The 27,364-nt window shown below is 46.0% G+C and overlaps 1 protein-coding gene across 5 annotated transcripts; it reads left to right on the plus strand.

Annotated features, from left to right (window-relative positions):
- The first annotated feature begins 415 nt into the window (after positions 1-415).
- Positions 416-26,781, plus strand: HMGXB4 (HMG-box containing 4). Of its 5 annotated transcripts, none has more exons than XM_081128301.1 (11): positions 426-500; positions 4,803-4,901; positions 5,539-5,687; positions 5,935-6,010; positions 7,115-8,055; positions 19,136-19,217; positions 20,080-20,144; positions 21,101-21,206; positions 21,902-22,071; positions 26,016-26,138; positions 26,635-26,781. In XM_081128301.1, exons 2-11 carry the CDS (start codon positions 4,871-4,873, stop codon positions 26,677-26,679), a joined length of 1,788 nt encoding a protein of 595 aa, XP_080984427.1. In that variant the 5' UTR covers positions 426-500; positions 4,803-4,870; the 3' UTR covers positions 26,680-26,781. The 5 variants fall into 5 exon arrangements, with proteins under 5 accessions (XP_080984430.1, XP_080984427.1, XP_080984428.1 ...); XM_081128302.1 differs by lacking the exon at positions 426-500 and adding an exon at positions 2,285-2,327; XM_081128304.1 differs by lacking the exon at positions 4,803-4,901 and having other exon boundaries at positions 416-500.
- The last annotated feature ends 583 nt before the right edge of the window (positions 26,782-27,364 follow it).

The following is a 27,364-nucleotide window of genomic DNA, read 5'->3' on the forward strand; positions in this document are numbered from 1 at the left end:
AGATGCATCCTTCCACCCCACCCCAAACACGTCAAACACCCAAATGTCGAGGCTCATTCCGCTGCTGCTAACGTGCATGGGCCTAGATTTTGCAAAGAGGGGCATTACTGCTTCCAAACACCTTGAAGGAAATAGCAGTCCTTCGGAAAAAGCGCTGCATGGAGGCTTGGGGTAAGATCCTGCCTCCCTCTCAAGCACCTGTGTACCCGGTGGGGAGTCGCTCAACCTCCCGGAGCCTGTTTCTCGGCTGCGAAGCGGGAGCAAACCGCGCGAGCAGCACGCGGCGCGGCTGCAGCAGACGCTCGCCGCGCGCTGGTCCCGGCTCCGCGGGCCGCCGCGCCCCGTCGATGAGCTCGGCGCTCGGCCCGCGGGTTCCCCTCGCGCGCCGGAGTCTGCGCTCTGGGCTCGACTGAGGCTCCCTGGCCGCTCGCGCTTCTCTCCGGCTCCAAGATGGCGGCGGTCGGCGGCGCGGAGGCGGGATCCGGGCGAGCCGAGTGAAGGTAGCGGCGAGCGGAGCCCCCACGAGGCCGGGCCGGGCCCCCACCCCGAGGCGGCAGCGGCCCCGCCCCGCCGCCCCCCGCCGCCCGGGGCCCGCGACACCGCTCCGGGAGCGTCCGGGGCCCGTCGCGGCCTAGCCCGGGGGCCGAGCCGGGGACTGGAGTAGCGGCCGCAGTCCGCCCCCGGGAAGGGGCTGGAGCGGGCCGAAGCCGGAGGGCGGGCGGGAGCTGTTCAAACGGGGAAGGCGGGAAAGCTGCGGGGCCGGGAGGGGGCGTGCGGCCGCCCCGGGGGCCCGCGGGCCGGGCCGCCCCTCCCCCTGCCCGGCCGTCTCCGCCCTCGGGGGCGCGGGGAGGGCGCCGGGGACGCGGGAGCCCGCGTCGGGGACGCCGCGCGGCCGGGGACCCGGGATGCGGGGTCCCCGGGGCTGTCAGGGCGAGAGGGCCCCGGGGCCGGGGCGGCGGGAGGGCTGGGCCCTCGGCGGCGGGCGAGGCTGCAGGGCGCTTTCTTCCTCCCCGCAGAGCTTTGTTCAACTAGCTGTTGCTGCAGAACCGCCGCGAGCACCCCATGGGTTTGCCGTGGGGACCCCGAAGGTGGTGGTCCCGGGAGCGCTCGGTATAAATAACCGGGAGTCGCGCGTGCTCGCTGCGCGCGGTTTGAAGCCGCGCTCCCGGGGCGCCCGTCTCCCGGGGGCCCGCGCCCCCCACAGCGCTTACCTGGGGGTGCGCGTCCCTCGGCGCCGGCAGGAGAGCGGAGGGCCCGCCCGCCCCCCGCTGATGGGCGCCCCGCGGCCGGTTGTGTTCCCGCAACAGCAGCATCAATACACACAACCCATCGCGGAGCGGAGGCTGCCGACCGCGGGGGGCCGGCCGGCGGCGAGCGCGGGGCGGGGGCCGCGCGCCCGGAGCTGGCGGGGCCGTGAGTGCTGCACGGGTGGGTCCTCGGGACGGGAGCGGCCGGGATCGCGAGTCGCTCCGCGCAGAGACTGGAGGGAACCTCCACCAAAAGGGGAAGACGTCGCCTGCTCGTCCCCTAGAAGTCGCGACAAAACGCTCGGAGGCGGCAGCAGCCGGACGGGCGTCCTCGCCCCGCACTGGTCCGCGAGGAAGGGAACGCAGCCCGGGACCCGCGCTCCTCCCGCACGGGACCTGGATGGACCTGGATTTCGGGACTTAGGCCGCCGCCCGGTCTCAGGGCCCGACTCTGAATATTCACCCACGTTCCGGGACCAAGAGGCTTGGAAGAGGCTTGGTGGTGACTGCTGCTCAGATTTCCTGGGGGGGGGGATCACCTTCTGAAACTACCACCCCCAGTATTTATAGTTTGGAGTTTCAAAACGACAAAGAACTACGGAGGACCCTGGTGTCGCCCTCATTGCCTTGGCCATCCGGAAGGCTGCGCCCCAGCGCGGCGAGTGCTCACCTGCGCGAAGAAGAGCGGCGCTGCCTCCCGTTTTTATGTCCTGCAAAGTCCCAGAAGGGCCGTTTAACAGTTTGCACGCTTCCTAAGGACACGTTTTTTATGATGGCATATTTCTTACTTCCATAAACAACAATAAATAATGAACTTTCACTTGAGCTGTCGCTTCTTAGCACACCGAGAGGAACGAGAGTTGTAAACTTATGCCTGCCTCTTGAAGTCGACAACATTTAATTTTATAAACTCCCAAACTGTAGAAGTCGGGAGAATGGGTTTTAACATCTGTTTTACGTTTGCCAACAATTAATGTCAGTTTTCATTAATCCTCACGATCTGCTGCCTAACCCTGAACTCACCATGGATAACATTCAAGACCCGGAAGGAGGCTCGGAGGGATCTGACCGTGTATATCTGTGTGTGTCGCCCTGGCTCTGCCTTTCTTCCACACTGTTGCTTGAGACTTCTTCATCTGGTTTCTTCTTTCTTCTGTAGCGTCAGCGACCAAAACTAACCCGTAGGCTGCAATAATACCCTGATTTTAAAGTACGTGGAAATTCAGGGTCCATCAGTTCCCTGGCTGGGTGACATAGCCCATCGTGTTTAGTTTTTTAAGCTCCTGGCTGTCCCAATCTCTTAGTGAATTGGACTTGCCTTCAGGCCTCGTTCATTTTTTTTATTTTTATTTTTTGCAGATTATTTGATCCTATAATTTATAAAGTGCTGTTCATTGTTTTTTATGGAAATTTAAATAGTAGCAGGCCTAATTCTAATACATATTGTGCCTTTGAGGATCAGCTCTTAATTTCATGTTCCCTTTCACAAGTTCTTAAATTCACTGGTGGTTTTTCCAGGCAGACTTATGAGACCATGAGCACTCTTCCAAAGTCCAGTAAGTGGCCATTGTTTTCGCTCTCATAAGGTCTTTAGAGGTACTTACTCCTATTTCGACAGTTGCTCAACTCTGTTTCACGTTAGTTTTGATGTTACCAGGGAAGACCTGGTTATAAGGTTCAGGACCTGCCTCTGCTTCATATAGAGGTGCATTTTGTTGACGACAACAGATGGTGGCCATATTAATGATGTAGAACAGTTAAGATTTTTTTCCCCCATTTCTCACACATTCTTTGCCAAAATTCGTTTGGCAGGGGAAACATTTAACTTGAAGACTCAGGTTGGAGTATCTCTTGGCATTATCGGCCTATGAAAACTAATGGAATCTATATATTTTTCTAATAAACTCAGTATTTTAGTGCCAATGAGGTAATAGCTATTTTCAAATGAATGGATATGATTCCCTATGACATCTCCCCTCCCCTCATCCCTTTTAGAGTTAGTACCACTTGGGTGGAAAAGGGAGGACAGTAATGTCTATTCGAGAACATTTAATGCTTAATGTTAAACATGAAAAACTGGCTACATTATGTATCTTGCCTCCTTATATTTGTACATGAGACCTGACTTTATATCCCCTTCATTTCCTTTGAAAAGACCTTTGAACAAGCAGTTTTTCGTTTGTCTTTAAAATAATTAAGTTCATTTTATTTCTTTTCTTCCCTCCAGCTTCTCTTACCTTGACCAAGTCCATTCTTCATTCTACTTCTTAGAGAAGTAAAGAAATGCTTTTTTTTTTATGTTTCTTAATCTTTCTTGTCAGTCATTCTGGGTAATACTTTTTTTTCTTTCTACTTTCAGATTAGGCATATCTGTGCATTGTATTTTATCTGACTTGTGCGATAAAGTCTTTCATTTATTTTAAATGTAACTCTTATGAAAGTTTTCTTTGCTAATTAAATTCATCTTTTATTTTACAAAAGTTACATATTTCAGAATGAGCCATACCTACATGAAGGGATTGGCAATGTCTCATTCAAGTGTCCTTCAGCATTTCTAAATTCCATTATAGTAATGAAATTTAAACAAATGACCAATCATATCAACTTTTAAGCTTTTAAGCAGTTCTCTAACTGGATGAGAACATTTTCAATGTATTTAGTATATAATTTTTTAATTTCCTGCAAAGACTTCCTGCAGGAATTGTGACATTGCCTGTCCTTAAAAGTATTTGAAGAACCTTAGCGTGTGGCTCACGGCTTATCATCTTCAAACTCAAAACGGACATGTAAACTTGAATGTGAAAAAAAAATTAACAAATTCAAGACAGTACATAGAGCATGTATATTACAGTAATTCTTCAAATTAGTGAAAATCTTAATAATCATAAATATTTCCTCACCAGTGGACAAATGATCATTTTCCTCATTTTCACCTGACCTTTAAAGGGCTTGATAGCGTCGAAAGCTGTCAGAAGGCCAACTATTTAAGAAGTGTACCCACTTTTACACTTCTGTGATTTGAGCAAATTCATATAACCCAACAAAATGCATGCAAAAAAGATGCTTCAGAGATCTTTAGTATCCCTCTAATGTCATTATTATGCGATAGAGTTCAGCCTGCTCCCCGTCCAGACGGTAGGACTTTGTGGTCTCGAAGGTGTGTAACCTCTTCCTGTGCATCCTGCTTCATCTGCGTCTGTAACCATGGTTGAACCTATCCCTCTGACTTTATGTCGGTTTTACTCTGTCTCAGTGTTGTCAGTCCTGTTGGCATTTCAGAAAGTCTCATTAATTTTGAAGTAATTTTTATGTGGGAGGTATTTTATATACTTCCCCGAACAACAACTTTAATTCATGAATCAAATTAAGCCAAGTGCACTTCCTGCAGTTTCAACCCCAATATATTTACGAACAGAATGAGGAGGTGACAAGACACTCCTTTATTTCTTGCTGCCCTTCCAGTCTGCCCTTGGATCACTGCGCATTTCCGTCTGGAAGGTTGCATCTCCACAGTGATTTCGCATTACAGGAAGGTTTTCCTTCTTTGTTTCTCAGACCTGGTCCTGTAGACGAGAAGGAGCCTGGACACAGTGACACTTTCTCAAAGGCCCTGCAGGACCGCCATGGCTTATGATGACGCCGTGAAGAAAGAAGGTATGACCCCTTAATCCAAGAAGCATTTCAAAGGGGGTGTCCTCTTCAATCCTTGCAGCCCATGGACATAGAGACCAGGACTGGCCATCACAGCCTGGACTCCCAAGTGGTGACCCAGAGCACTGTTAAGTCTCCACGTCATCCCCAGACTGGGCCCATGGAAACGAGCACCAAGACAGGGTTCCAACACAAGAGTCTGAAATGCAGTAGTCTATTGGGGCGATCCCCTGCAGCACTCGTGGTCCTTGCCAGCTCCAGTGTGCAGGAGCCTGGGGATAGGAATCTCACATTGGACTCCCACAGAGCAGCACAGCACGTGACTCCTTACTCTTGTCAGCCTTACCTCTGCAAGTCTGCCCACCTGCCAAATCACAACTGAGAACCATGTCCGCGGATGCACATGGGGCCTTTGTGTAGCATAGAAGCGTTGCTTCTTCAGGTTTGATTCTTGTGTTTGCAGGCAAGTCATCAGGAAGTATTCTGGTGCCCGTGGACCTAGCCTTGTGTTCCAGTGGACTTGCTGAAACAGCATTTTACTTTGGAAATGGAGGGGCTGTTGGGTTACAGGTGTGGGGATTTTGTTGTTACTTGACTTTCTCATTTCATTTCCTTTTCCACATGAACCTGTGCTTCTCAGATTGCTTTGATGGTGATCACAGCTTTGAGGACATAGGACTAGCGGCCGGCCGAAGCCAACGAGAAAAGAAACGTTCTTACAAAGACTTTCTGAGGGAAGAGGAAGAAATTGCCGCTCAGGTCAGGAATTCTTCCAAGAAGAAGCTAAAGGTAAATTCTAAGCATTTGATTAGGGAACTTTTAAACGACCACATATCATATTTCCTAATATTCGAAGAAAGAAGCTTCTTTTAAAAGCTTTTAAAAAGAAAAATAAATATCATTCTTGTCTATTTCATCATTTCCTGTTTTACTTTGTTTTCCAAAATCAGAAATCATCAAAAAACAAGATTGGTCCCAAGCCGCTGTTCCTCCTCATCTTACTCATTGGTCAATTCTTCTTCCTCTTTAATCCCAGGACAGCGAACTTTACTTCTTGGGGACGGACACGCACAAGAAGAAGAGGAAGCACTCCGATGATTACTACTATGGAGGTAAGGGTGGGAAAGGGCCGCAGGTGGGATAAGCTCATCGCTGGTTCTTGGAGTCGGGGTAGGGGAAAGGGATCCAGATGTTGCTGACTCAGTGGCCTATTTAACAGGACAGTGGTTCTTGTTCTGAGTGCCGATAAACCAGTGTGAAGGAGGAAAGAGGTGGAGGGCTGGTATTTTGGAGGAATCAGCATAGAAGAACAGTCTTCATTTGTGATACACCAGGTACCAGGTTCCTTCTCTCCCCAATCATCCACTTACTCGTGCCCAGTGTTATCTAGCATCCCTTCGCCATATGTAGTCCCAGGCCCTCTGGCCTACACCTATGGGTTAATTCTCAGTCCAGTGCACATCCAGTCACAGCGGCTTTTCTTAGCTGTACTATGCACATAGCTGACACAACTAACTCTTCACTAGAATGGGTTTGTCCTGAACAGAAACAAGCAATACTCTGTCTGCAGTGAATCTCAATTGTATCTCTAGTTGACCCTTGAACAACATGGGTGTTTGGGGCACCGAGCCCTGCACATTTAAAAATCCACATATAACTCTGACTTCCCAAAAACTTAACTACTAATAGCCTGTTACTGACCAGAAGCCTTACCAATAACATAAACAGCCAACACATATTTTGTATGTTATATGTATTATATACTTTATTCTTACAATAAAGTAAGCTAGGGAAAAGACAGTGTTATTAAGAAAATCATAAGCAAGAGAAAATACATTTATAGTATTTATTGGAAAAAAAAAATCTGCTATAAGTGGATCCATGCAGTTCACACCCATATTGTTCAAGGGTCAACTGTACTTGTAATCCCACAGCTATAGTCCATTCTTCTGGGTATGCTCTCTGGTTGCTTATGAAGACTCAGTGAAGAAAAACAGCTGTAGTGGCGAGAACTGTCTCCAGGGTCAGAGGCAGAGTCTGCCAGGCCAAGAAGCACATGGGCATCCTCTCTGAATGTTAGCAGTCAGTTGAAGGGCGTCCCCTTAAGTCACTCCTGTTAGCTTCTTCCTCATATTAGTTGGGTGTTTGGGGCAAGAAGGGCAACTTGTTGGAAGTTGCTTTGTCACATGAACACTGCTTCTCTTGATTATTTCTAGATATTTCGTCTTTGGAATCGTCACAGAAGAAAAAGAAAAGGTCCAGCCCGCAAGCTGCTGATACAGCTATGGACCTACTGAAAGCTATCACTTCTCCATTGGCAGCAAGCTCCAAGCCCCCCAAAAAGATGGGGGAAAAGTCCTCTGGTTCTTCAGGCCATTCAGAGAGTAAAAAGGACCACCACAGGAAAAAAGTGAGTGGAAGCAGTGGCGAACTGTCCCTGGAGGATGGCGGTTCCCACAAATCCAAAAAAATGAAACCGCTCTATGTGAACACTGAGACGCTGACCCTTCGGGAGCCTGATGGCTTAAAGATGAAACTTATTCTCTCACCAAAGGAGAAGGGAAGCAGCTCGGTTGATGAGGAGTCTTTTCAGTACCCCTCTCAGCAAGCGGCTGCAAAAAAGTCCTCTAAGAAGTCGGCTCGGGATGAGCAAGGTGCTTTACTCCTAGGACACGAGCTACAGAGCTTTCTGAAAACAGCCCGGAAGAAGCACAGGTCGTCCTCAGACCCGCATTCGTCCCCTGGCCCTGAAGGCTGTGGGCCAGATGCCCCCCAGCTCCCAGAGGCCCACAGTGCTAACCTGGATCTGTCGGGGCTCGAACCCATCCTGGTGGAATCAGACTCGTCCTCCGCAGGGGAGCTGGAGGCTGGCGAGTTGGTGATAGATGACTCTTACCGGGAGGTCAAGAAGAAGAAGAAGTCCAAGAAGAGCAAGAAGAAGAAGGACAAGGAGAGGCACAGGGAGAGGCGCCACTCCAAGTCCCGTAGGAGTTCAGGACCCGCCCCAGCGGGGGACGCCCCGGCGACACCCGGCCCTCCGCCCAGCAGCCCCTACCCTGGAGCAGCGGCTCTGCCGCCCAGCCTCCACACAGACGGCCATAGTGAGAAAAAAAAGAAAAGAGAGGAGAAGGAGAAAGAGAGAGAAAGAGGAGAAAAGGTAAACCGTGTTTCCGGGTGTGGTGGGGCCCGGAGAAGGCGTGGCCTGGCCGGCGCGGCACAGCTGGGTGGCGCGTCGCCCGCTGCACCGAGGGGCCGCTGGTTCCATTCCAGCCAGGGCACGCACCCAGGTTGTGGCTGGATCCCAGGTCGGCGGCTGATCAGTGTTTCTCTCCGCCTCTCCCCCTCTCCCTGCCTGGTGCTCTAAAATCAATTTGAAAAAAGCATATCCTTGGGGGAGGGTTTAAAGGAGAGCAGGGGAGAGAGAGGCAGTTATCCTTTGATAACAGTAAGTGGACTTGGAATTAAGCAGCTGGGAGAGCCATTGGGAATGTAGCAAGGTAAATCCCTTGGAATGACACAAAGTATAAAATAGTACCAGTGCCCGGCCGGTCTGGTACAAAGTAGCAGTCTCATTGTTCGTGGGCTTCCTGGTAGAGGTGTTGCCCGCTGTGCAGCAGAGGCAGGGCGGCCGAGAAAGCTGGAAGGACATGGATGCCGGCGGACGGGCGCCGGGAGGCGGCGAGGTGTTGAGCAGGTGGCTGCCCTTCTAGCTGCCCGATGACTCTTTCCACCTGGTGCCGTGGGCACCTCACACCCCAAACCTGCATCTCCTCCCTTATCTCCTCCTGCCTTCCCCATTTCCTACCAGTCAGCCCAAACTCCAAACTCCGTGCTTGCATACACTGCGTGGGGACTGAACTCTCTCCATACATTCTTACCCCATTGCTCCGCTCATCTTTTTCAGTGCCCTTCCCCTTCTCGCATGTTGAAACTGTGCCTTCCCTTCAAGACTTAATCAAATGCTGCCTCTTCTCAGACCTCCTGACTCTCCATGAGAATTAACTTCTTTTTTAAAATTTATTTACTGATTTGAGAGAGAAACATCAGTTTGTTGTTCCACTTATTTATGCATTCATTGGGTGCTTCTTCCATGTGCCCTGCCCGGAGATTGAGCCGACAGCCTTGGCGTGTTGAGACGATGCTCTAACCAACTGAGCTACCCAGCCAGGACCAGAATTAACTTCTGAACTCTCATAACACCTTGCTGTCTCTCTCTCATTGCACTTAACTGTCTTCCTCATTGGAGTTATCTTTGTACATATTCCATTCCCCCTATTAAAGGCTATAAGCCTCTTACAGGCGTTTTAACTCCTTAGGGGCTGTTTTAGCCACCTTAACAGTGTCTCCAGTTCCTCTATGTCCTTGGTAAGCATTTTGTGATATATGTTAAATGAGTGAATATACCGATGAAAACATTGTAAAAGCAGGTCGGGAGCAAATTGTAGAAATTTTAAATTCCAAAATAAAGGATTTGGTAGCAGGCACTTTGGGGTTATGAGCAGGGCTTAGATGTGCTGTAAATGATCATTTAAGAATAAAATGATGGACCTGCACCAGGTGGTTTAGACTGAGGAGACAGACAGCCCAGAAGCTTATTCTAGTCCAGGGTCAGTCATAAAAGCCTGATAGAAACAAGCTGAAGAGACAAGTTCAGGAGAGACTCTGAAGGAGAAACTGACATGATGTGGCAGCTGGGCTTGGAGCTGGGAAGCCAGAAACAAAAGTGAGCACAAAGATGTCCCTTAAGGTTTTGAACCTGGGTACCTTGAAAAATAAAATTATAACCTCCTCAAGGCTAGGGACTTATTTATAATTCCCCCATGTGGCTAGCAGTTGCTAGTGAAAACAGAGTTATAGTTTAGGGCGAAAGCCGTATTATGCATCAGTATTTGATTGTGTAAGTATTGGTCATAATTTGAGTGTAGTCATTCATCCAACAAATATTTATGGTAACATACTGTGCTTTTTAAATTTCCTATGAAGCTTTAAACAAATATCCTTTCCTGGGCTTTGTTTCAGAAAAAAAAGAAGTTCCTAAAAGTCCACCTAGAGATAGAATGTTTCAGGAATTGTGTTCCCTCAGCTACAGTGAGCAGAGGCTGGAGAGCCAACTGGTAGAAATGCTGAAGGCCTCTGTGTACCCTTTCTACCTCAGCTTCTGTGACCGGGACTGCCATAAAAATAGGATACAAGAAGAGTGGCCGGTTCTGGAGAAGAAGACAAGTTAGGTTTAGAGTTTAAGGTACAAGCATCAAGAGGTCCAGCCTAAGTGGTTAAGGTAGTGAGCTGTGGAGCCAGACCACTTGGGTTCAAATCCTGCCTCTGCCACTGACCAGCTCTGTGCTGTTTGCAGGTTGCGCAGCTTCTCCGTCTGTAAGCTGGAGGTGGTAATAGACCTACCCAGTAGGGCCCTTAGGATTGAATGAGGTAATACCTGTAAATGCATTTAGGGCTCCAGTGTGGGAAGGCCCTCTGGGCGCCACAGCAAACTCAAAGGGTACCATTACTTTAAATATGTTAAACTTTCAAAAGAAGCAGCAGTACTTGACATCTGTCAGATACATTATGAATGACTAGCTCAAGGTAATTCGCAGTTTCAGCATCTGATTGTGTGCATTCCTTTTAGTAAAGCCCTGTGTTTTCAAAGCTGGGTTTTTGTGATTGCTCTGATCAAAAGCAGGTTCCACGTGAAAACCCACATAGGCACCATGAACCCACAAAGTTTGGAATCTTTGGCTCTGCACAGTGCTCAGCACATTAGTGAACATTTCATAAATGTTAGTTGTAATCATCTCACTAGAACTTCCAGAGAGCAATGGAAATGCGAGACCTAGAGTTCAGCAGAACAGTTGAAACCCGGGTCAGAAGTTGGGTGTCTGTGCAGTAAGTGAAATATGTGAGTGGGTGAAAGGGAATTGAGCCCAGAGGGGGGCAGTGTCTCGACAATAGATGGTCTCATGCCAAGAGGACGAGTTGAGTGCAGTGGGGGAGAACAAGCCAGACTGGCGGAGTTCAAGGAATGGTGAGAAGCAGAGGCAGCAGGGCTGGGACCGTCGGTGCAGAACTTTGACCGGTACAAAGAAGGGAAATCAGACTATCTCTCTGTGAAAGGTAATATTTTCAGTGTTGTGTTTGTTTGGGAAGTGGTTTTGTTTGCTTGCTTGTTTATTGTTGAATCCTGCTTTTTAAGGAGGAACAGAGAAATCACATGGTAATATCTTTTTTTTTTTTGAGCACAGCAATTTTTAATTAGAGGGAAAATTTCATATATACCAAGTAAGAAAAATTCTAAAACAATCACATTTTAAGATTAAGCGGGCACACATTTTTGGTGTCAAAAACAAGAAAAGCTTCCCTCTAAACATGACTTTTCTACAAAGCTAATAGCAGAAAAGTCAAAAAGCATAATCTTACTTTCCTGAATGCATTTCTCTTATTAAGTACAGAAAAGTGATTTTACATTCACTATTTACTGACATATTCAGCTACACTCGCTGGGCAGCCTTGAGCATTCCTTATGTTATTTATCCATGCTGTTCTTTAATAGATGACTTCCTCTGGTGCCATTTATATTGATCTGTTTGCTTATTTGTACTGTTTTCCATTTATTCAAGAAATGCAAATGGCTGATGAAACCATAAAACATTGTTCACTGATTGTAACTAATGAATAAAAGAGCTCACTGCAAATGTGAGCAGGGTTATTTTCTGCAAGATTCATCACATGGTAATATCTTGATGATTCCCCTTAAAGTTCATCCCATTGGAGTGGATGTTTTTGTATACATAGGAGGAGCAGGACACGGTAACATTTCAAAGATGCCTTAATTTTGGTTTTACTAAATCAACAAAAGCCTATCCACTACCACTCAAAATAATATCTCTGAAGTTGACATTTCAGAGGCATTCCCGTCAGTCATCTGTTTCCAGAATGTTCACATTTCCTGTAAGGAAACTAAGGCTCTCCAGGTAGCCTAGTGCCCGGCACAGCCAGGCATTGTTTCCAATCTGCTAATAAGCTAAATTCTGAGCTGTACCTGGACTTGTGATGGTATCATATACATTCTCCCTATGATAAGGCTGAAGTTGAACAACAGCAATAAGTGGTATAAACTATTAACTACCATCTATTGAGTGCCTGCTGTGTGCCGGGCTCTCCTAGGCATTTTACATGCATAGCAGTCCTGACTGATAGGTACCATTAGCTCCATTTGGCAGAGGAGGAAGCTGAAAAGAAAAGACATGGAGCCAGAATTTTAGCATAGAGGTTAATTTCTTTAACCCCAAGCCTGTACTCTTTCCACTCTACCACATGCATTTCTAAAGCTTTAAAAGATGGCCACCCAGTGCCAATAATACATCTTTGACAAGGCTAAAAGGTTCTAGGTCAGAGGAAACCAATATAGTGTGCTGCTGTCTGAGATTAGTCCTAATACATATAGATGTTTTTAAATTAAAGAGGCAGAGTAGAATGAAATATAATGAAAGCTTGGACTTGAATTCAGCAGACTTAGATTCTTGTTCTGCCACTTACTAGCTTTGTTCTCTTGAGATTGCTTCCTCACTTCAAATGAGGTTATGGGACTAAATTAGGTGATACATGTAACACACTTAGCACAAGGCACGGCTCATTGAATAGCTGTTGCAATTACTGTTGCTTTCATCCTGAATTCTTCAAAAGCATAAAATGAAAACATCTTTTTAAAAAAACTTTTTTTCAACCACTCATTTCATATTAGACTAAGCAAGGAAACTACGCTTTTATGGTTTGGTGGGGTTTTTTTGCTTTGCTTTTTAATATAACACCCACCTTTAGAAAGCAAACTGTGCACTTATCTCACCTATTTGAAAAACAGTTAAGAACCAGAGAAAACGGAGTCTCTAAGGAGCAAAAGCAGATGTTATAAAGCGAGTTTCCTGCCGCTCCTGGGAGTGCTTCAGGGGCGCTGGGGGAAGGAACATTGGCCAGAGACGCGTCACGTGACCTCTGAGCCTGTTCTTTCTGGAATAGCAAACTAGTGCTCAGCTACTTCACCCACGAGGGTGTGAAAACGATGAGGTAATACAAATGAATGCACACTGGCCTTTCCACGCGCACAACTCTGTCTTTCTTACCCTTCGGGACGCGTTTATTCTGCGCGTGCGTTAGTCACGCCAGGCACTTGCCAGGGGCTGTGGGCAAGATGAATAGCATGGTGTCAGCCTTGGGTGGCAGAAGGGAGGCTGCAAAGTGTTCAGTGTGATGAGCCTCAGCAGAGGCAGAACCTGGAGGTGTCATCTGAACAAAATCTTGAGGCCGAAGAGGAGCTAAGAAAGAGGACAGGCCTAAGTAAGAATTAGTAAATTACAATAATAATAGCTATATTTATAGAGCTTTTACTCTACAGTGTTCTCAGCACTACACTAAGCTTTTTATCTAAGGTATGTCAGTGAATTTTCACAAGAACCCAAAGAGGTGTAGGCATTCTCTCCATTTCACAGAACAAGCTCAAAGAAGTGAAATTACCTGCTCAAGGACACACACCTGTTTAGTGGTGGAGCTGGAATTTGAACCCATGTTTTACTGATGACAGGATCTATTCTCTTTCCACTGTACAGAAAGTATGTAAATTACATTCAGCGGTGTGTTATGAGAGAGAGCAGAAGTATAGAGTATATTTTAGAAAGATTTCCTTTCAGAATGGTTAAAATTAAAGCTTTGGTTTGAAAACCTTACTTTGTCGCCCTCTCCTTTAGCCAGATCAGATTTAGGGGTCTCAGTCCAGTTTGTTCACAAGAGCATCAGAGGTTGTCATGGTTATGAGTATGGGCTCCAAAGCCAGACTGTCTGAGTTCAGGTGCTGGCCCTGCCACACCCTGGAAATGTGACTGTGGATCTCAGTTTCCTCACCTTTAAAATGGCAGTAATGATGGCACTACCTAATAGGATTGTTATAAGGCTTAAATTAATTTCTACAAGTAAGCTTTTATAATAGTGTCTCCTGCACAGTATTAATATTAATGAAGAGATCGGATCCTGTCATCAGCAGAGGAATGCCAAGTTTTATTTTTAAGATTCCTAAGTTATGTTTTCGCTTAACCCCCAGATAGATTATCCTTTAAAACTAGAGTCATGGGTGGGCTTGGAAAGGGATTTTTATCAGATTCTCAGAGAGTTGTAAGACCCCCAAAGAGTTAAGTAAGCAGGACTGCTTTATAAAGAGCATTAAGAAGTTGCTCTTTGAAAGATCTTGATACTATGACAGATGTCATCAAACACCTAAAAGGATGTTCTGGCTGTAAAATTACAACTTTGTGAGTCACACTTAGTGGACTTGTTGCAAGTCATTTGCTACAGTTAATACTAATGTATCCAAGTTTTCAAAATATTAAACATTTTTATTAAATAAAAGGGGAGTCCATGCTGTCCCAGATGTAACCACTGTGGTTCACTTGCAATACTTTCACTTGCATGAGAAAGTCTAGAGTAGAAATACTGGTTTTGCATTTAGAATCACATGGAAATGTTTTGTATGTGTAGAGATCATCCATTGTTTGTGTATTTCTAACTAATTCAGAAAAATTTCTGTGCCCTGGAAAAATTTTAACCATTCAGTGTGAATTTGAAACTTCAGGTGCATATACTGAAGTTGCATCTTGCGCAATGGTTAGGTTCTAAGGTCAGCACATAAGGTGAAAACTGTTAGTCACGGTTCCCCGTGAAAATGCCCTGGGAAGGCTCCACAATGAAGGCCAACAAGTCCTGAGTCCAACAGAATGTCAGCCCAGTGCAGCTAGATTTTCCTGTCTTCCACACCAGATGAAGTCACTGGCGTATTTTCAGGAGCCATAATTTTATTATTTTTAATGTTAGTTACAAACAGAATCACACTTGATGAGCAGTGAGTCCTTCACCCTGAGAGCGACATACAGGAACTATCTGGGGAAGCAGGTTTATCCTCTGTCACACTCCAAGAAATAGGTTCTTGGAGTGGAACCACCCGGACTAATCAATTCGTAGTGAGTGTGCCCACATATTCTCTCTCTCAGCTAAATACAGAGCCGAGGTGAACTTTGTGTAATGCCGCTCCACTGTCTTGTTCCAATGCTTAAAGCATTTGTGCTTTAAATTGCACCCAGAACTCTACCTCTCTAAACAGGACTGTCTTTACCAACAGAAGAGCGAGGATAGGACCTTTACTGTTTAAATGAAATGTTTGAAGTAAGGCCCTGCTGTTTTCTTTGTCTGGTTTAGGTCAAGTCATTTCACTCTATCTTCCTCCACCGCATTTCTATGTGAAAAAAGTTTGTTTTGGCTCTTTGGGTGCCACAAGTTCTATTTTGAAAAAGATGGAACAGAGAAGAACTCGTAGTAGTGTTCTACTGTAGCCTAACAAATTACTGCAAACTTGGCAGTTTAAAACAGCATTTATTTGTTATCTCATAATTCTGTAGATCCGAAGTCCAGACAGGGCTCAGCGGGGCTCTCTGCTCAGGCTCTCACAAGACTGAGCCCACGGCCCTCCTCCAGGTTCTCACCTGAGGCCAGAGGTTCTCTCCCAGGTTGGTGGCAGCTCCTTCAGGTTGGTGGCAACATTCAGTTTCTTGCGGTTGTAGAATTCACGGCAGCTTGTTTTCTTCAAGTTCAAGGCCAGCAGAGGAATGTCTGCTGTTGCATCTTGTTTCTTTAAGGGCTCACCTACTAAGATCAAGCCCACATTGGACAGTCTCCTGTATGCCTGACTCACACTTAACTCACTGGGGACCTTAATTCCATCTGCAGAATTTTCTTTTGCCTTGTACCGTAAAATAATCGAGGCAGTCAGTACCCCATCACCCTCACCCGTCTCACCCACACTCAAGGGGAGGGCATTGGACAGGGCTTGTAAACCGGGGGCAGAAATCTTGGGAGCCGTCTTGGATTTCTGCCTGTCACATAAATAATACCACTGAGTGCCTACTGAATGCCCAACCCTGTTTGATTAATTCCCACCTTTGAGTGAAAATGGTGTTACCTAAGTCTGACCTGTAGGGAAGCTCAGGCTCAGGGAAAGGAGGTAGCTTGTGTAACAAGTGAAGCGTGTGATGAGGACGGGAACCTCCATGTGCTGGCCCCAGAGCCCCGGCTCCCCGTTGCGCCGCACCGGCTCTGATCAGGCCCGCGCTTCCCCCTCCTTTCCAATGCGCTTGCTTTACTCCAGCCTCGCTGTCTTGGCTGTCGGCTACACCACCCGTCCGTGGCACCACCGCAGCAGCCCCCCGAGTGGTCGCCCCACCTTCACTCTTGCCCTTCTCCAGTCTCCACGGTCCTGACGTGCAGCTTGGCCGGGTCGCTTCCTGCCTCAGACACTTGAATCCTGGAATCGCTGCTTTTGGTCCGAGTCCATACTCTAATGCGTAGGTCACAAGGCATCGACCCGGGACGGACGGCTCTGCCTGCAGCTCTGACACTGCCTCTCCTCTGCGTGATGAGTGTTCCCACGTGCCGTGCCCTCTGCCGAGGACACACCTGAGCGTTCTTCGTCTGGCTAACTCTGCCCCCCTCCGGGTCTGGATTGAGTGTCACTTCCTCCAGAGGCGACTCCCTGGTTAGGCCAGGTGCTCCTGTTACGTGTTCCTGTGGCACCCGGTACTTTCCCTGTGATATCATCACGTTTTATTTTCGTGACATGTTGATCTGCCTGTGTCCGATTCTTGGCTATATTCCCAGTGTCTGGCAGGAGGTGGGCACTCTAATGAATATGTATTAATAAATGAATGGCAGAGCGCTTTGGTAGGTTACTTGTTTGTGTTACCTTTGAAATCTTTCTTTTTCCCTCTTTGTCATTGAAATACCTTTAATATCACGTATCAGAACAGCCGCTTCTCATATGTTCTATTCAGGATCAAATAATTGGTATAAGGTAAAGCTGGGAACAGACGGTGGGCCTTTAAACTCTAAACTTCACGTGTTTTCCATGGTTTTGTGCTGCTTAACTGCCTTAGAATGTGAGCTCATCTTCGTAGCTGCTCACTATACCCAGTACAGGTACTCAGTAAATGCTAGTTTATTTTCTGTGTAATTGAGTGAAGTCCTTTATAAGAGTTAATAGAGGAACCCTTCAGTAAGTGGGTTTGGATCTAATAGATTGGCCAGGAGTTGTGGCTAATTTTGTAAAGTTTTAATTATATGTTACAGCTGTAGATAGCCTGTGGAATAGGGAGCATTAAACCTTTTACAGGAGTATATCATGTTTGAGAAAGCATTGTTAAAACTCCTTCCAAGTTTAATAACATGACCAAATGAGCTATGAACTCTCTCAAGCACATACTTTCAATATTTTGTAGTGAAATTGATTCTACAGCTGAGAAAGATGTGACTATGTAGAGACTTTCACAAGTTACTCTTTTACCACGTACCCCAGTAAATGTCAGGCCTATGAATAAGCTGTTTTAAAAGATTAGTTTACAATTTTTGAAGCTGAATTTGTAACAAACATGCCGCAATTTTTGTATCCAAAGAAGTGCTGTCTCATTCAGAGCACTCACTTTGGAAGTTATCAGGAATGTTTCCATTTCTCAAAATGGTTTCAGAATTTCTTTTGTTGTTGTTTTAATCTTTCAGTTATAGTTGGCATATAATATTATATTAGTTTTAGGTGTACAACATAGTGAAATTTATATAACTTACGAGCTGATCCCCCTGCTAAGTCTAGGACCCACCTGACACCATACATAGTTACTACAATATTATTGACTATACTCCGTATGCAGTATTTTACATCCATGACTGTTTTTATAACTAGTAATTTGTACTTCTTAATCCCTTCCCCTTTTTCACCCATCCTCCAACCCCCCCTCCCATTTGTCACCCATCAAAGATCAGAATTCCTTTTGGAATTAAAGTCAGAGCCATCACACAAGCTTTCTTATTGTCATCAGTCTTCAACAGCCTTGGAGGGTAGTTATTTTATGAAAACAGCATTAAGAACTAAGGTGAGCCAAGTGTGTACTCGGGTTTAAAACAATATGCAACTCTGAAGTCAAGAGACAGGTCTGTGTGGTTTATTAGTTTGGTTTTGGTTATAAAATCTGACACTTAAGGCAAGCAGAAGTTCCCAGTAACTTTTAAAGCGCCAAACATTCGTGTCATCATAACTGCAAGACCAGAAAGGAGTCTTGGGAGAAGATAGAGGACTGGTCAGCATATCTTGATGCTTACAGATGAGGTTTTGAAGGAAAGCGTCCTGAACACATCTCACTTTACTGGATAAAGATTATAAAGGGATAGTATTTTCTTTTTAAATAGTAACTTCTTCTGTAAGGAAGCCACGTGTTTTCCTTCTTTGGCCCATAATGCGTAGCCCAGGCTGCCTCGGTTGTTGTCATCCTGGTGTTACCACTTAGCTTCCTTGTAGGACCCAAGGAAGTCACTGTTTTCTGAGTTTCCTTTTTCTCGCCCTTGAATGAAAGGTTTGGACAGGTGCTATCTAATGTATCTGTTCAGGTAGGAAAACTTAGCTTTTTTCCCTCGGTCTTTGGGTAATTATAAAATGGAATGCATAGTAATATGTAATATAATCTTTTGTTTTAAATGTCCCTTGTTGAACTGGCTTTTTCTCAAAAATCATGCTTTGCTTTTGGAAGTGTCATAATACAGTGAAGAACAGACATGGGTCCAGTAGCAGAAAGCAGTTTGTGGGAGTGAAAGAGGTTCGTCTTAGGTTGACCAAAGAATTGTCTTCGTTTATTTATTTACCTTGCCTTGGACCCTAAGAATGAGAACATACTGGTAAACTACACGTGACAGTAAAAGCAGGCTCGGGGAAATGATAAGATGATCGGTCAAACACAGAGGAACGGAAAGAACATAGATTTGGCTCTTGGCTTTCAACGTTTAAAGGGAAGTTACATGGTGGTGGTTTCAAAAATGAGAAAAGCGACATCCCAGGAGAGGTAAAGAATTTTCTTAGCACCTAGTTCTGAAAGAATGCCGAGCATGGGGTCGTCTGCAGGGAGAAGGGGCTTTGAGTGATCGTGGCCCGGCTGCAGCGGTCGGAAGGATCTACAGAGGAGTTGGCGTATGTTTTTCACCTTTGAAAAGTGAAACTGGTAGTCACCCCTGAGTGGGAAGTAACGTGAATTAAATTAGTCACCCGGCTTGGGAAAGCTTTCCTTGATGAACAAGTGTGTGTCTGTCCTGTTTTGTGACCGTCGAGTCAGGGTTACTCAACTTGTGGTCTAATGCATCTCACCCTCTTCTGTTCCTATGTGCACCAGCCAAAAAAGAAGAACATGTCGGCCTACCAGGTGTTCTGCAAGGAGTACCGCGTGAGCATCGTGGCTGACCACCCGGGCATAGGTGAGCGCACTCCCCCCGTTGGCGTGTACTTCCCGCGTGCGAAAGGGACCCGGGTCTCACTCGTTCCCTCAGTTCTGCGAATGCCTTTAGATGCTGTCTTAGCTCACCCAGCTGGGAAAGGGATAAGCTTTCTATTTCTAGCTCTTAAATCAATAAAGTGGAAAACTGAGTAAAATTAAACGTTATGCAGCTCAGCACATAAACGTGCAGTTGCTCATTTCCAAGGTTCTGCGGGTGACCTTTTCCTTAACCTGCCCTTGGACGTGCGGGTGTAGATGACGCGTTGCTCACGGTTGTCTGTATGTTAGAAATTAGTGAGGTGAGAAGAACCCTACACCACGGACCTTGGACGAGGCGCTCTCCCTCTGTGAAGCTCGTCTGCCTGAGGGGTACACCAGCTTCTGAACGTGTCGCCGCGGTGTCGGGGGCGCGATGTGCGGAAGGGATGAGGGTGCCCTGCCGAGCCTGCACGGGGCAGCGTGCGCCTCTGGGCCCGCTCCTCGGCGGCTGGGGGAAATTCTTCTTTGGTAGTGAGCGCTCAGACATTCAGTAGAAATCTAACATCTTTTTCAAACCCTACGCCACATACTTTCTTTAACCTAAATTGATAGTCCCTGTGTGGTGGGATTAAGGAATAGACCCCTAGGGAGTGGAGGCGTGCGGATTCCAGCCTGTCTCACAACTCCGTCCCTACAGAAAGGAGCCGGGAAAACTGGTGGAGTTTGGTTTGGCTTTTCTGAAACAATCTTGGGCTATTTAAATCTGATTTTCAGAACCTTTTTCCAGTTCTGCCCTCATCAGTCTTCTGTTTTGTTGATCATTAAACCTTTATTTTATTGAGTATCTTACTCTTTTACGCCAGATTTTGGGGAACTCAGTAGAAGACTGGCTGAGGTGTGGAAGCAGTTGCCAGAAAAGGACAAGCTGGTAAGTGCGCTTTCCTCCAGCCCCACCACCTGTGCCTTCCACAGCGTGGTCCCCACACCGCCAGAGAGCGCCGACAGTGAGAACCCCACGCACCCGTGGGGACGGTGCTGGAGGCATGAGCGCTGGTTGGCTTACGCTCGGTAAGAATGTAGCTGCAAGGAGGCTGTCTTTTCTCGCGTCTTCAAGTTTTTTGCAGCAGCAGCCTTACATTTGAGCCAAAAGGTGGCCTAACTTGGGCAGTGATTAACGTGTTAAAGGAAAAAGTCCCTTTACTACAAACACCTACTAGTCAGCCATGGTCTGAGAAGTGAGGAAAGCCTTCCGCTTAATGGTTGCTGCAGATAACAAAATCCCACTTACTAGGTAGACAGGCCCCAGGCCATCATCCCCATCAGCCACTACCCAATAAAACCCCTACTGTGAAGCTGAGACGGTGGTAACTAGTCAGGTCTGAGTCACAGTCACTTTCCAGTTGGATCATAGGAGGGTGGTCTAGGAATTGGAATTACTCTCCTGCTTTAAAGCACAGCTCATCTGCGTGAAACAACTAAAGTATTTTTCACGCAGGTAGTTTATCTTTAGTTTCTGTTTTTCATGTCAATGTTATCCTGCTATTGATGTTGCCAACCAGAAGGTCAGAAGAAATATTTAAACCACATGGGCATTATACCAAGCCAGGTGTTTCCTCCCTGATTTTCCATTTTGATCTTAGACCTAAACTCGATGCTGAGATCTGGCCATCAGCACTGAGGAGTGTTTATAGTCCTCTGCTGAGGTAGGACACCACCACTGTCTGAAGGCTGCTCAGTGACCCTCAGCTTGGAAGTTAGCATAACCCTCGGTCTGCCCCCAGCACGGTTCCCTTCCTTCTCTTCATTCTGCTCTTTCAGGACTGCTTTTCCTTTTCCTTCTTTTTCCTTTTTAACTGATTTTGTTTTGTCCTGATCTGATTGCAGATTTGGAAGCAAAAAGCTCAGTATCTGCAACACAAACAGAACAAAGCAGAAGCTACAACTGTGAAAAGAAAAGCATCCAGCTCAGAAGGCTCCGTGAAAGTAAAAGGTAGTGGCCACACCCCTCTCCTGCTTTGCTCTCCCCTAGAGCACTGTAAATGTTGCTGCCTAACTGGGAAATTGGGCGAGCAGCCTGCATTAGAAGCAGACCTTGAGCCCAGCCATGTGTGGTTCAGCAGTTGAGCATTGACCTAGGATCCAGGCGATCGGGCTTCGATTCCCGGTCAGGGCACATGCCCTGGTTGCGGGCTCGATCCCCAGTAGGGCGTGCAGGAGGCAGCCAATCAGTGATTCTCTCTCTGGCCCTTTATTATTCTCTCTCTCTCCCTCTCCTTTCCCCTTTCTCAAATCAATAAAGATATATTAAATAAATTTAAAAAAAGAAGCAGGCTTGATACCCAGGTATTATTACTGAGCATTATAAGTTGAAAAAGGCATTTAGAAATGTAAATCAGAAGTCAGCAGACTTTTTCAGTAAAGGGCCAGAGAGTAAATATTTCAGGCCTTGCAGGCCCATGTGCTTTTTCTGTCACATATTCTTTGTTTTTTCTACAACCATTTAAAAATGTAGAGTTATTCTTTCCTCATAGGCCGTACAAAAACAGGTCACGGGCCAGATTTGGCCCACAGCCCATAGTTTTGCTAATGCCTGGCATAGCTCATAAATGGAAGATGAAGAGGGACATTTTTATGGTGTTCAAGGCCGTAGAAAGCTTGGCCCCTCTAGTTCATCTCTGTTGTCAGCTTCCTCTACAGGAGTACTGTCACCCCAAAAGAAGTCTCCGCCCACCACCATGCTGTTACCAGCCTCACCGGCCAAAGCCCCTGAGACAGAGCCCATTGATGTTGCCGCTCATCTACAGCTGTTGGGAGAGTCCCTGAGCCTCATCGGGCACCGCCTGCAGGAAACAGAGGTGAGCCCAGGTGTCAGCAGCGTGACTCCAGTGTCTGGTGTAATCTGAAGCCATTCTCTCATTCCACATATATGCATTGAGGAGCTGCTTTATGTTAGATTATGCCAGTGTTTAGGATGCAGTGATGAAGGCGACATATGGTAATAGAAGCATCTAGAGATTTGGAATAGAAGTTTACACTAATACCATCCTATTGAAACAGCAGCACAGAAAGAAAATAGAATACCTGTAACTTTTTTCCCAGCTTTATTAAGATATAATTAACATATAACCGCGTAACTTACTATTTTTAAATGCCATGGAAAAACTGAGTGTAAATCCCATGAAAGTTTTGATCACTTGTGCTTCTAAGATAGTTCGAGTTTTTCTGCACGTTTCCAGCAAGGGCTTCACCAGACAGGTCAGACTGACAGAGGATTAAGAGTGCCTCTACTCTTTTGAAAATAGGTAGCAAACTGGGAAATCAGGGCTGCCAGGCTGTTCGTTACTCTCCTGGGCGTGGGCTATGCAGCAGTGCCCTCAGGCCTGTCCTTGTCAGCGGCAGTCATGTGACCTACACAGCTGTCCGCTCCCTCTCTATTCCGTCTTCAGTTTCTAATCGTGTTGCCCCCTTGGCTAACTCAGTAGCATATATTTCAGTTTCCACTGGGTTCTAATGGGACCTTTCAGCCGAGAAATCAGTCTCAGCTACTAAAGCCATTTTAAGCTGAAAAATCAGTGGAGGAATATAAAACCATTCACTTGCTTCTGTGTGGAAGCTGAAATATTGTTCAACAAATAAAATGCCAATGTCCACAAGAGATGAAGTTGTTTCCAAGTTCTTCGACTAGTATCAAAAATGTGGCAGTTCTGACAGTTTAGAAGTTACAACAATCTTCTGGTCTAGATATGTCAAAACAACTAGCGTCCTTTCATGCAGGCTGATGCTTGAATGGACATAGATATTTCCAGATTAAAATATTCTGAAATCTTTGGTTAGTTTTCGTATTTAGACATTGTTATGTTTCCTAAAAAGTTGGAATTTAAAATAATTTGCTTGCCCTAGCTGGTTTGGCTCAGTGGTTGGAGCGTTGGCGCTTGGACTGAAGTGTCCTGGGTTCAGTTCCTGCCAAGGGCACATACCTCCGTTGCAGGCTCGGTCCCTGGCCCTGGCCAGGGCCCGTGCAGGAGACAACCAATAGATGTGTCTCTCTCACTTCGATGTCTCTCTCTCCACCCCCCCCCACCCTCTCTGAATAGCAATGTAAAAAATATCCTTGGGTAAGGATTAAAAAAGAAAAAATTATTAGTTTTATGCGCTATCCATATTCCATATTTTTTCTCATATTTCCATTTTGTTTAACAAGTATTTATTGAGTGCAAGGCATTATTCCAGAACCTTAGGGGAGTGGAAAATCTGAATAGCTTGCTTGTTATTTCCTATCATGAGGAAACTTAGTTTAGTTGGAAAGAGAGAATAGATACATAATTAGCAGATTATAAGAAGCCAGCTTTTGTGAGCAATTACTGAGTTATATATGCGTAGTGACCAAACAGGGAAATTTTGCAGAATCTCTAGTCTGCTTTTTCTTATGTAAGTCTTATTGAGATATAATTCACATACCATAAAGTTCACTTTTTTTTAATGTAGAATTTAGCCTGGCCAGTGTGCTTCAGTTGATTCCTGGTCGGGGCACATGCCTGGGTTACAGGCTTGATCCCCAGTAGGGGGAGTGCAGGAGGCAGCCAATTGATGTTCTATCCCTCTCCCTTCCTCTCTCTCTAAAATCAATAAAAATTAAAATGTAGAATTCAGTGCATTTTAGTATATTCACAGAAGTGTGGACCCATTTCTACTGTCTAACTCCAGAGCATCATTATCCTCAAAAGAAACCCATACCATTAGCAGTCTTTCCCATTTTGCCCTCTACTCCACTTTTTCCAAGACTAACATTTGCGTAGATCCTCACAATATTGCCATTTTCATGCACCACTTATACTACTATTTACTCTATATTTTACTTAAGTAAATCTGTTCATGCTTTCACACTGATATCCTCAATGAGTGTGATACTCTTTTTTTCCCTAATATCCATCAAAATGGATGTCTGTCAAAATAACTAATGTTCACCTGTAACAGGTCAAAGGAGTCCCAGTAAGAACCCCACTCCCACTTTAACCAGTTCTTTTAGCTCTTTTATATGTTTGAGTCCACATAAGGTTTTATTTGAAAAGGGGTTTTACTGCTAAGATGATGGAAACTGGAATATCCAATGCATAAGGTGAGGAAGACTGAACAGTACGGCTACGGCCCAAATGACAGGGCAGTCTGAGGTGTCTGTCCCTTGCTGTTCAGGAGCTGCGGGGAGTTTCTGAGTAGGGAGGGGTGTGATCAGAGCTTTCATTTGGTTTTCTCTGAGAGTAGCTTCTGTTTAGATTGTGAGGGAAAAGAGACCAGAACTGGGGAGAAGCTGTAACAATAGTCTAGTTTAGATATGACAAAGGTTTGGATTAATCCAATGAGTGTTTTTTGAGAGCTTACTGTGTGGGCAGCACCTGTAGTTATTAGGAGGCTAAAAAAAGGAATAGGACATGGTTCCTGCCCTCAAGTTGCTTATAAGCCAGTAGGAGGGTCAGACATAAAATATTAGCTATAATTACCTGTAAGGCAGAAGTAAATGGGATAATATTACTAATTTGCTAATATTTTTAAACAATTACTCAGCCAGCTTTGGTTCAGAGTGTTCTATAGGGATTCTTTCATCTAATTCACACTGCAGCTTTGTGAGGCAGAATTTTTGTTCCTCTGATTTTACAGAAGAAAAAGAAAACAGACCTGTGGAAGTGGGAGAGAGGAGACATTGGACAAGGAGGGTGAGGGGAAGGGAGAGTCAGTGGTGGTGAGGCCTTGACACTAGGCAGCTGGATGAATGGTGGTGACTTCAGTAGGGAGGGGTGCTAGGAGGGAGGGGCATGTTATTTCTCATTATAGCACGTTGAGATTGAGAAATATCCAAAATGAGAGACCTCAAAGGCAGCCAGAAATGCAGTTTTGGAGATAAAGGTGTTGGTAATAGTTACTGATACTTTGAGCACATACCATGTACCAGGCACCATGCCAAGTACTTTCTATCTGTTGTCTCACCTAATCCCCTCTGCTACAGATGCTGTTAGTGGTCTATTTTACAGGCAGCCTAGGAAGCAACTTGCCCGGTACAGAAACAGCGAGTGGACTAGCCAGCTGCGGGCCCCAGCAGGCCTGACCCAGAGCTCAGTCTCTGAAGGACCCTGCTCTGCGGCCTCCAGGGGGATGTAGCCTCACAGCACTTCTCGCTGAAGCAGACTGTACAAGAGCCGGGCAGTGGCATTTGCAGCTGGCAATCTCATTCCTCATCTCTTTGAGTCACAGAAATATAGACAGTATGAATTGTATAAGATTAAAATTTGAAAGGAAACATGTTCTTTTTGAGAGTGAACAGATCAACCCAGAGAAGTAATATTATCAGCTATCAAAAGCCACATACATGGAGAAGTATGTGCATGTTTATATTGATGTTAATGTGCAGGGCTATAGAATTCTCACAGCTGTTGCATCTGAGCTGTACTTGTGGCCTTCGTAAGAAAAATACTTTAGCATACCTGATCTCCACAAATCTTCCCAGCAGCTCTCCAGAGTGGGTGAGGCACTTTTTACTATTCCTAAGTGTAGGCATTTTTTTTACTGTTCATGACTAACCCAAGGTCGCATAGATGGGCAAGGACTGTATCAAAGAAACCTGGGACTGTGTTGCAAAAGTTTTCTTCTTAAACAACTTACGGTTATCAAAGCAGATGCCTTCCTTTCCTGCTTAGTTCCCGAGAACTGCCAAGACTTAAAGAGTGGGGTGACGTCCGCCGCAGTAGGGAGGGCCCTCCAGGAGTGTGATTCCAGTTAAACCGACGCCCCTTGCTGCTCTCCCTTTCAGGGCATGGTGGCTGTGTCCGGCAGCTTGTCAGTGCTTCTGGATTCCATCATCTGCGCGCTCGGCCCCTTGGCATGTCTGACCACACAGCTGCCTGAACTGAATGGCTGTCCCAAGCAGGTCTTGGTGAGTTTTCCTTGTAGCCTTGGAGCCAGAGCCATTGGGAGCCAGAGGCGCCCTGTCTTACAGAGCTGTCAGGCACAGGCTCCTAAGGCCGCCTGACATCTAGCGTGTAGGCTCCCTGCGCGTGTGGGCCCAGGAACGTGATACTGTGTAACACGTTGAATGCATGCCATGCTTTCCGTGCAGCTGAAACATGCCGTCCCCTGAAACAGTCCTATGGAGGGAAGCGTCGTGGCCCTTGGGGTGCCTCAATGCCTGTGCCTGCCTTTGTTCTTCTGCACGCTCAGAAAGTGCAGGCGTCCTGCCTCTTTTTCCCTGGGATGAGTGGGAGAGGCCGGCAGAAAAACCCCAAGTGTAACAGACAATACGATGCCTCTTAGCTGTACCCATTTTATCAGACTCTGGTTTTTCCTTCTCCTCTCCCCCCGAAGGAAGAAATGTGTGTCAGGGAGCTAAGGTTTCATACTCTGCAGCTGAACCTTTTCCCCTTGTTTTGCAGTCAAACACACTAGACAACATTGCTTACATCATGCCTGGACTGTGACAGCAGAGATCCTGGGACGCAACCTTGTCCTACCCCATTGCTGGTTTGTGTATATATGACCGTTCCAGACTCCTTCACTGGCCACTGGGTGTAGGTTTTAAATTTTTATATACATATACATAAATATATATATATATAATGTACAATATATACATAGGACTGTAACTTCGCTTTTAATAATTTTATGAAATGGCAAAGGTTTAGCCAAGAGGAAACCTTGGCATGAATATGGGCTTGGGATTCTTTTTCTCCTGTGGTGGATAAATCTGCCTTAAAAATCAATGTAACTTGGGGGCTGGGGGCTTGTTCTGGGTGCCAAGTGCATCTCTTTATGGACAGCTAAAATGTGATTTTTTTCCCAAGCTCAGTTGTACCTCCAGACCCATCACTGACCATTTGCCTTACCTGTCTTACAGTCCGAAATGTAACAGGAAAGATTATAGGAAGATGCCAGTTGACTGAAAGCGCAAAAGCCTTTCAACGTAAAGTGTCTTAGGTGGGAGGTGATAAAATCATTCCCATCTGAGTTATTGCAATGGCTTAGGTGAACCTAATAGGGGGTTCATTCCAGTTCCTGCTATACAGGTGTCCATGTCTCAAAATTTATTGTAATCATTGGCAGCCTCAGTAGGGGCCAAGGAGTTCTGTGAGCCCTGGCAGCATAAAACACCTTGAAGAGGGTAAA

This window comes from Miniopterus schreibersii (assembly GCF_964146895.1).
Source record: "Miniopterus schreibersii genome assembly, chromosome: 2".
Classification (NCBI taxonomy): domain Eukaryota; kingdom Metazoa; phylum Chordata; class Mammalia; order Chiroptera; family Miniopteridae; genus Miniopterus; species Miniopterus schreibersii.

Coding starts and splice junctions, on each gene's coding strand:
- HMGXB4 (XM_081128301.1), top strand. CDS start 4,871: ATGGCTTATGATGACGCCGTGAAGAAAGAAG. Junction 4,902..5,538: donor TGACGCCGTGAAGAAAGAAG/GTATGACCCCTT, acceptor TGTGCTTCTCAG/ATTGCTTTGATGGTGATCAC. Junction 6,011..7,114: donor CGATGATTACTACTATGGAG/GTAAGGGTGGGA, acceptor GATTATTTCTAG/ATATTTCGTCTTTGGAATCG.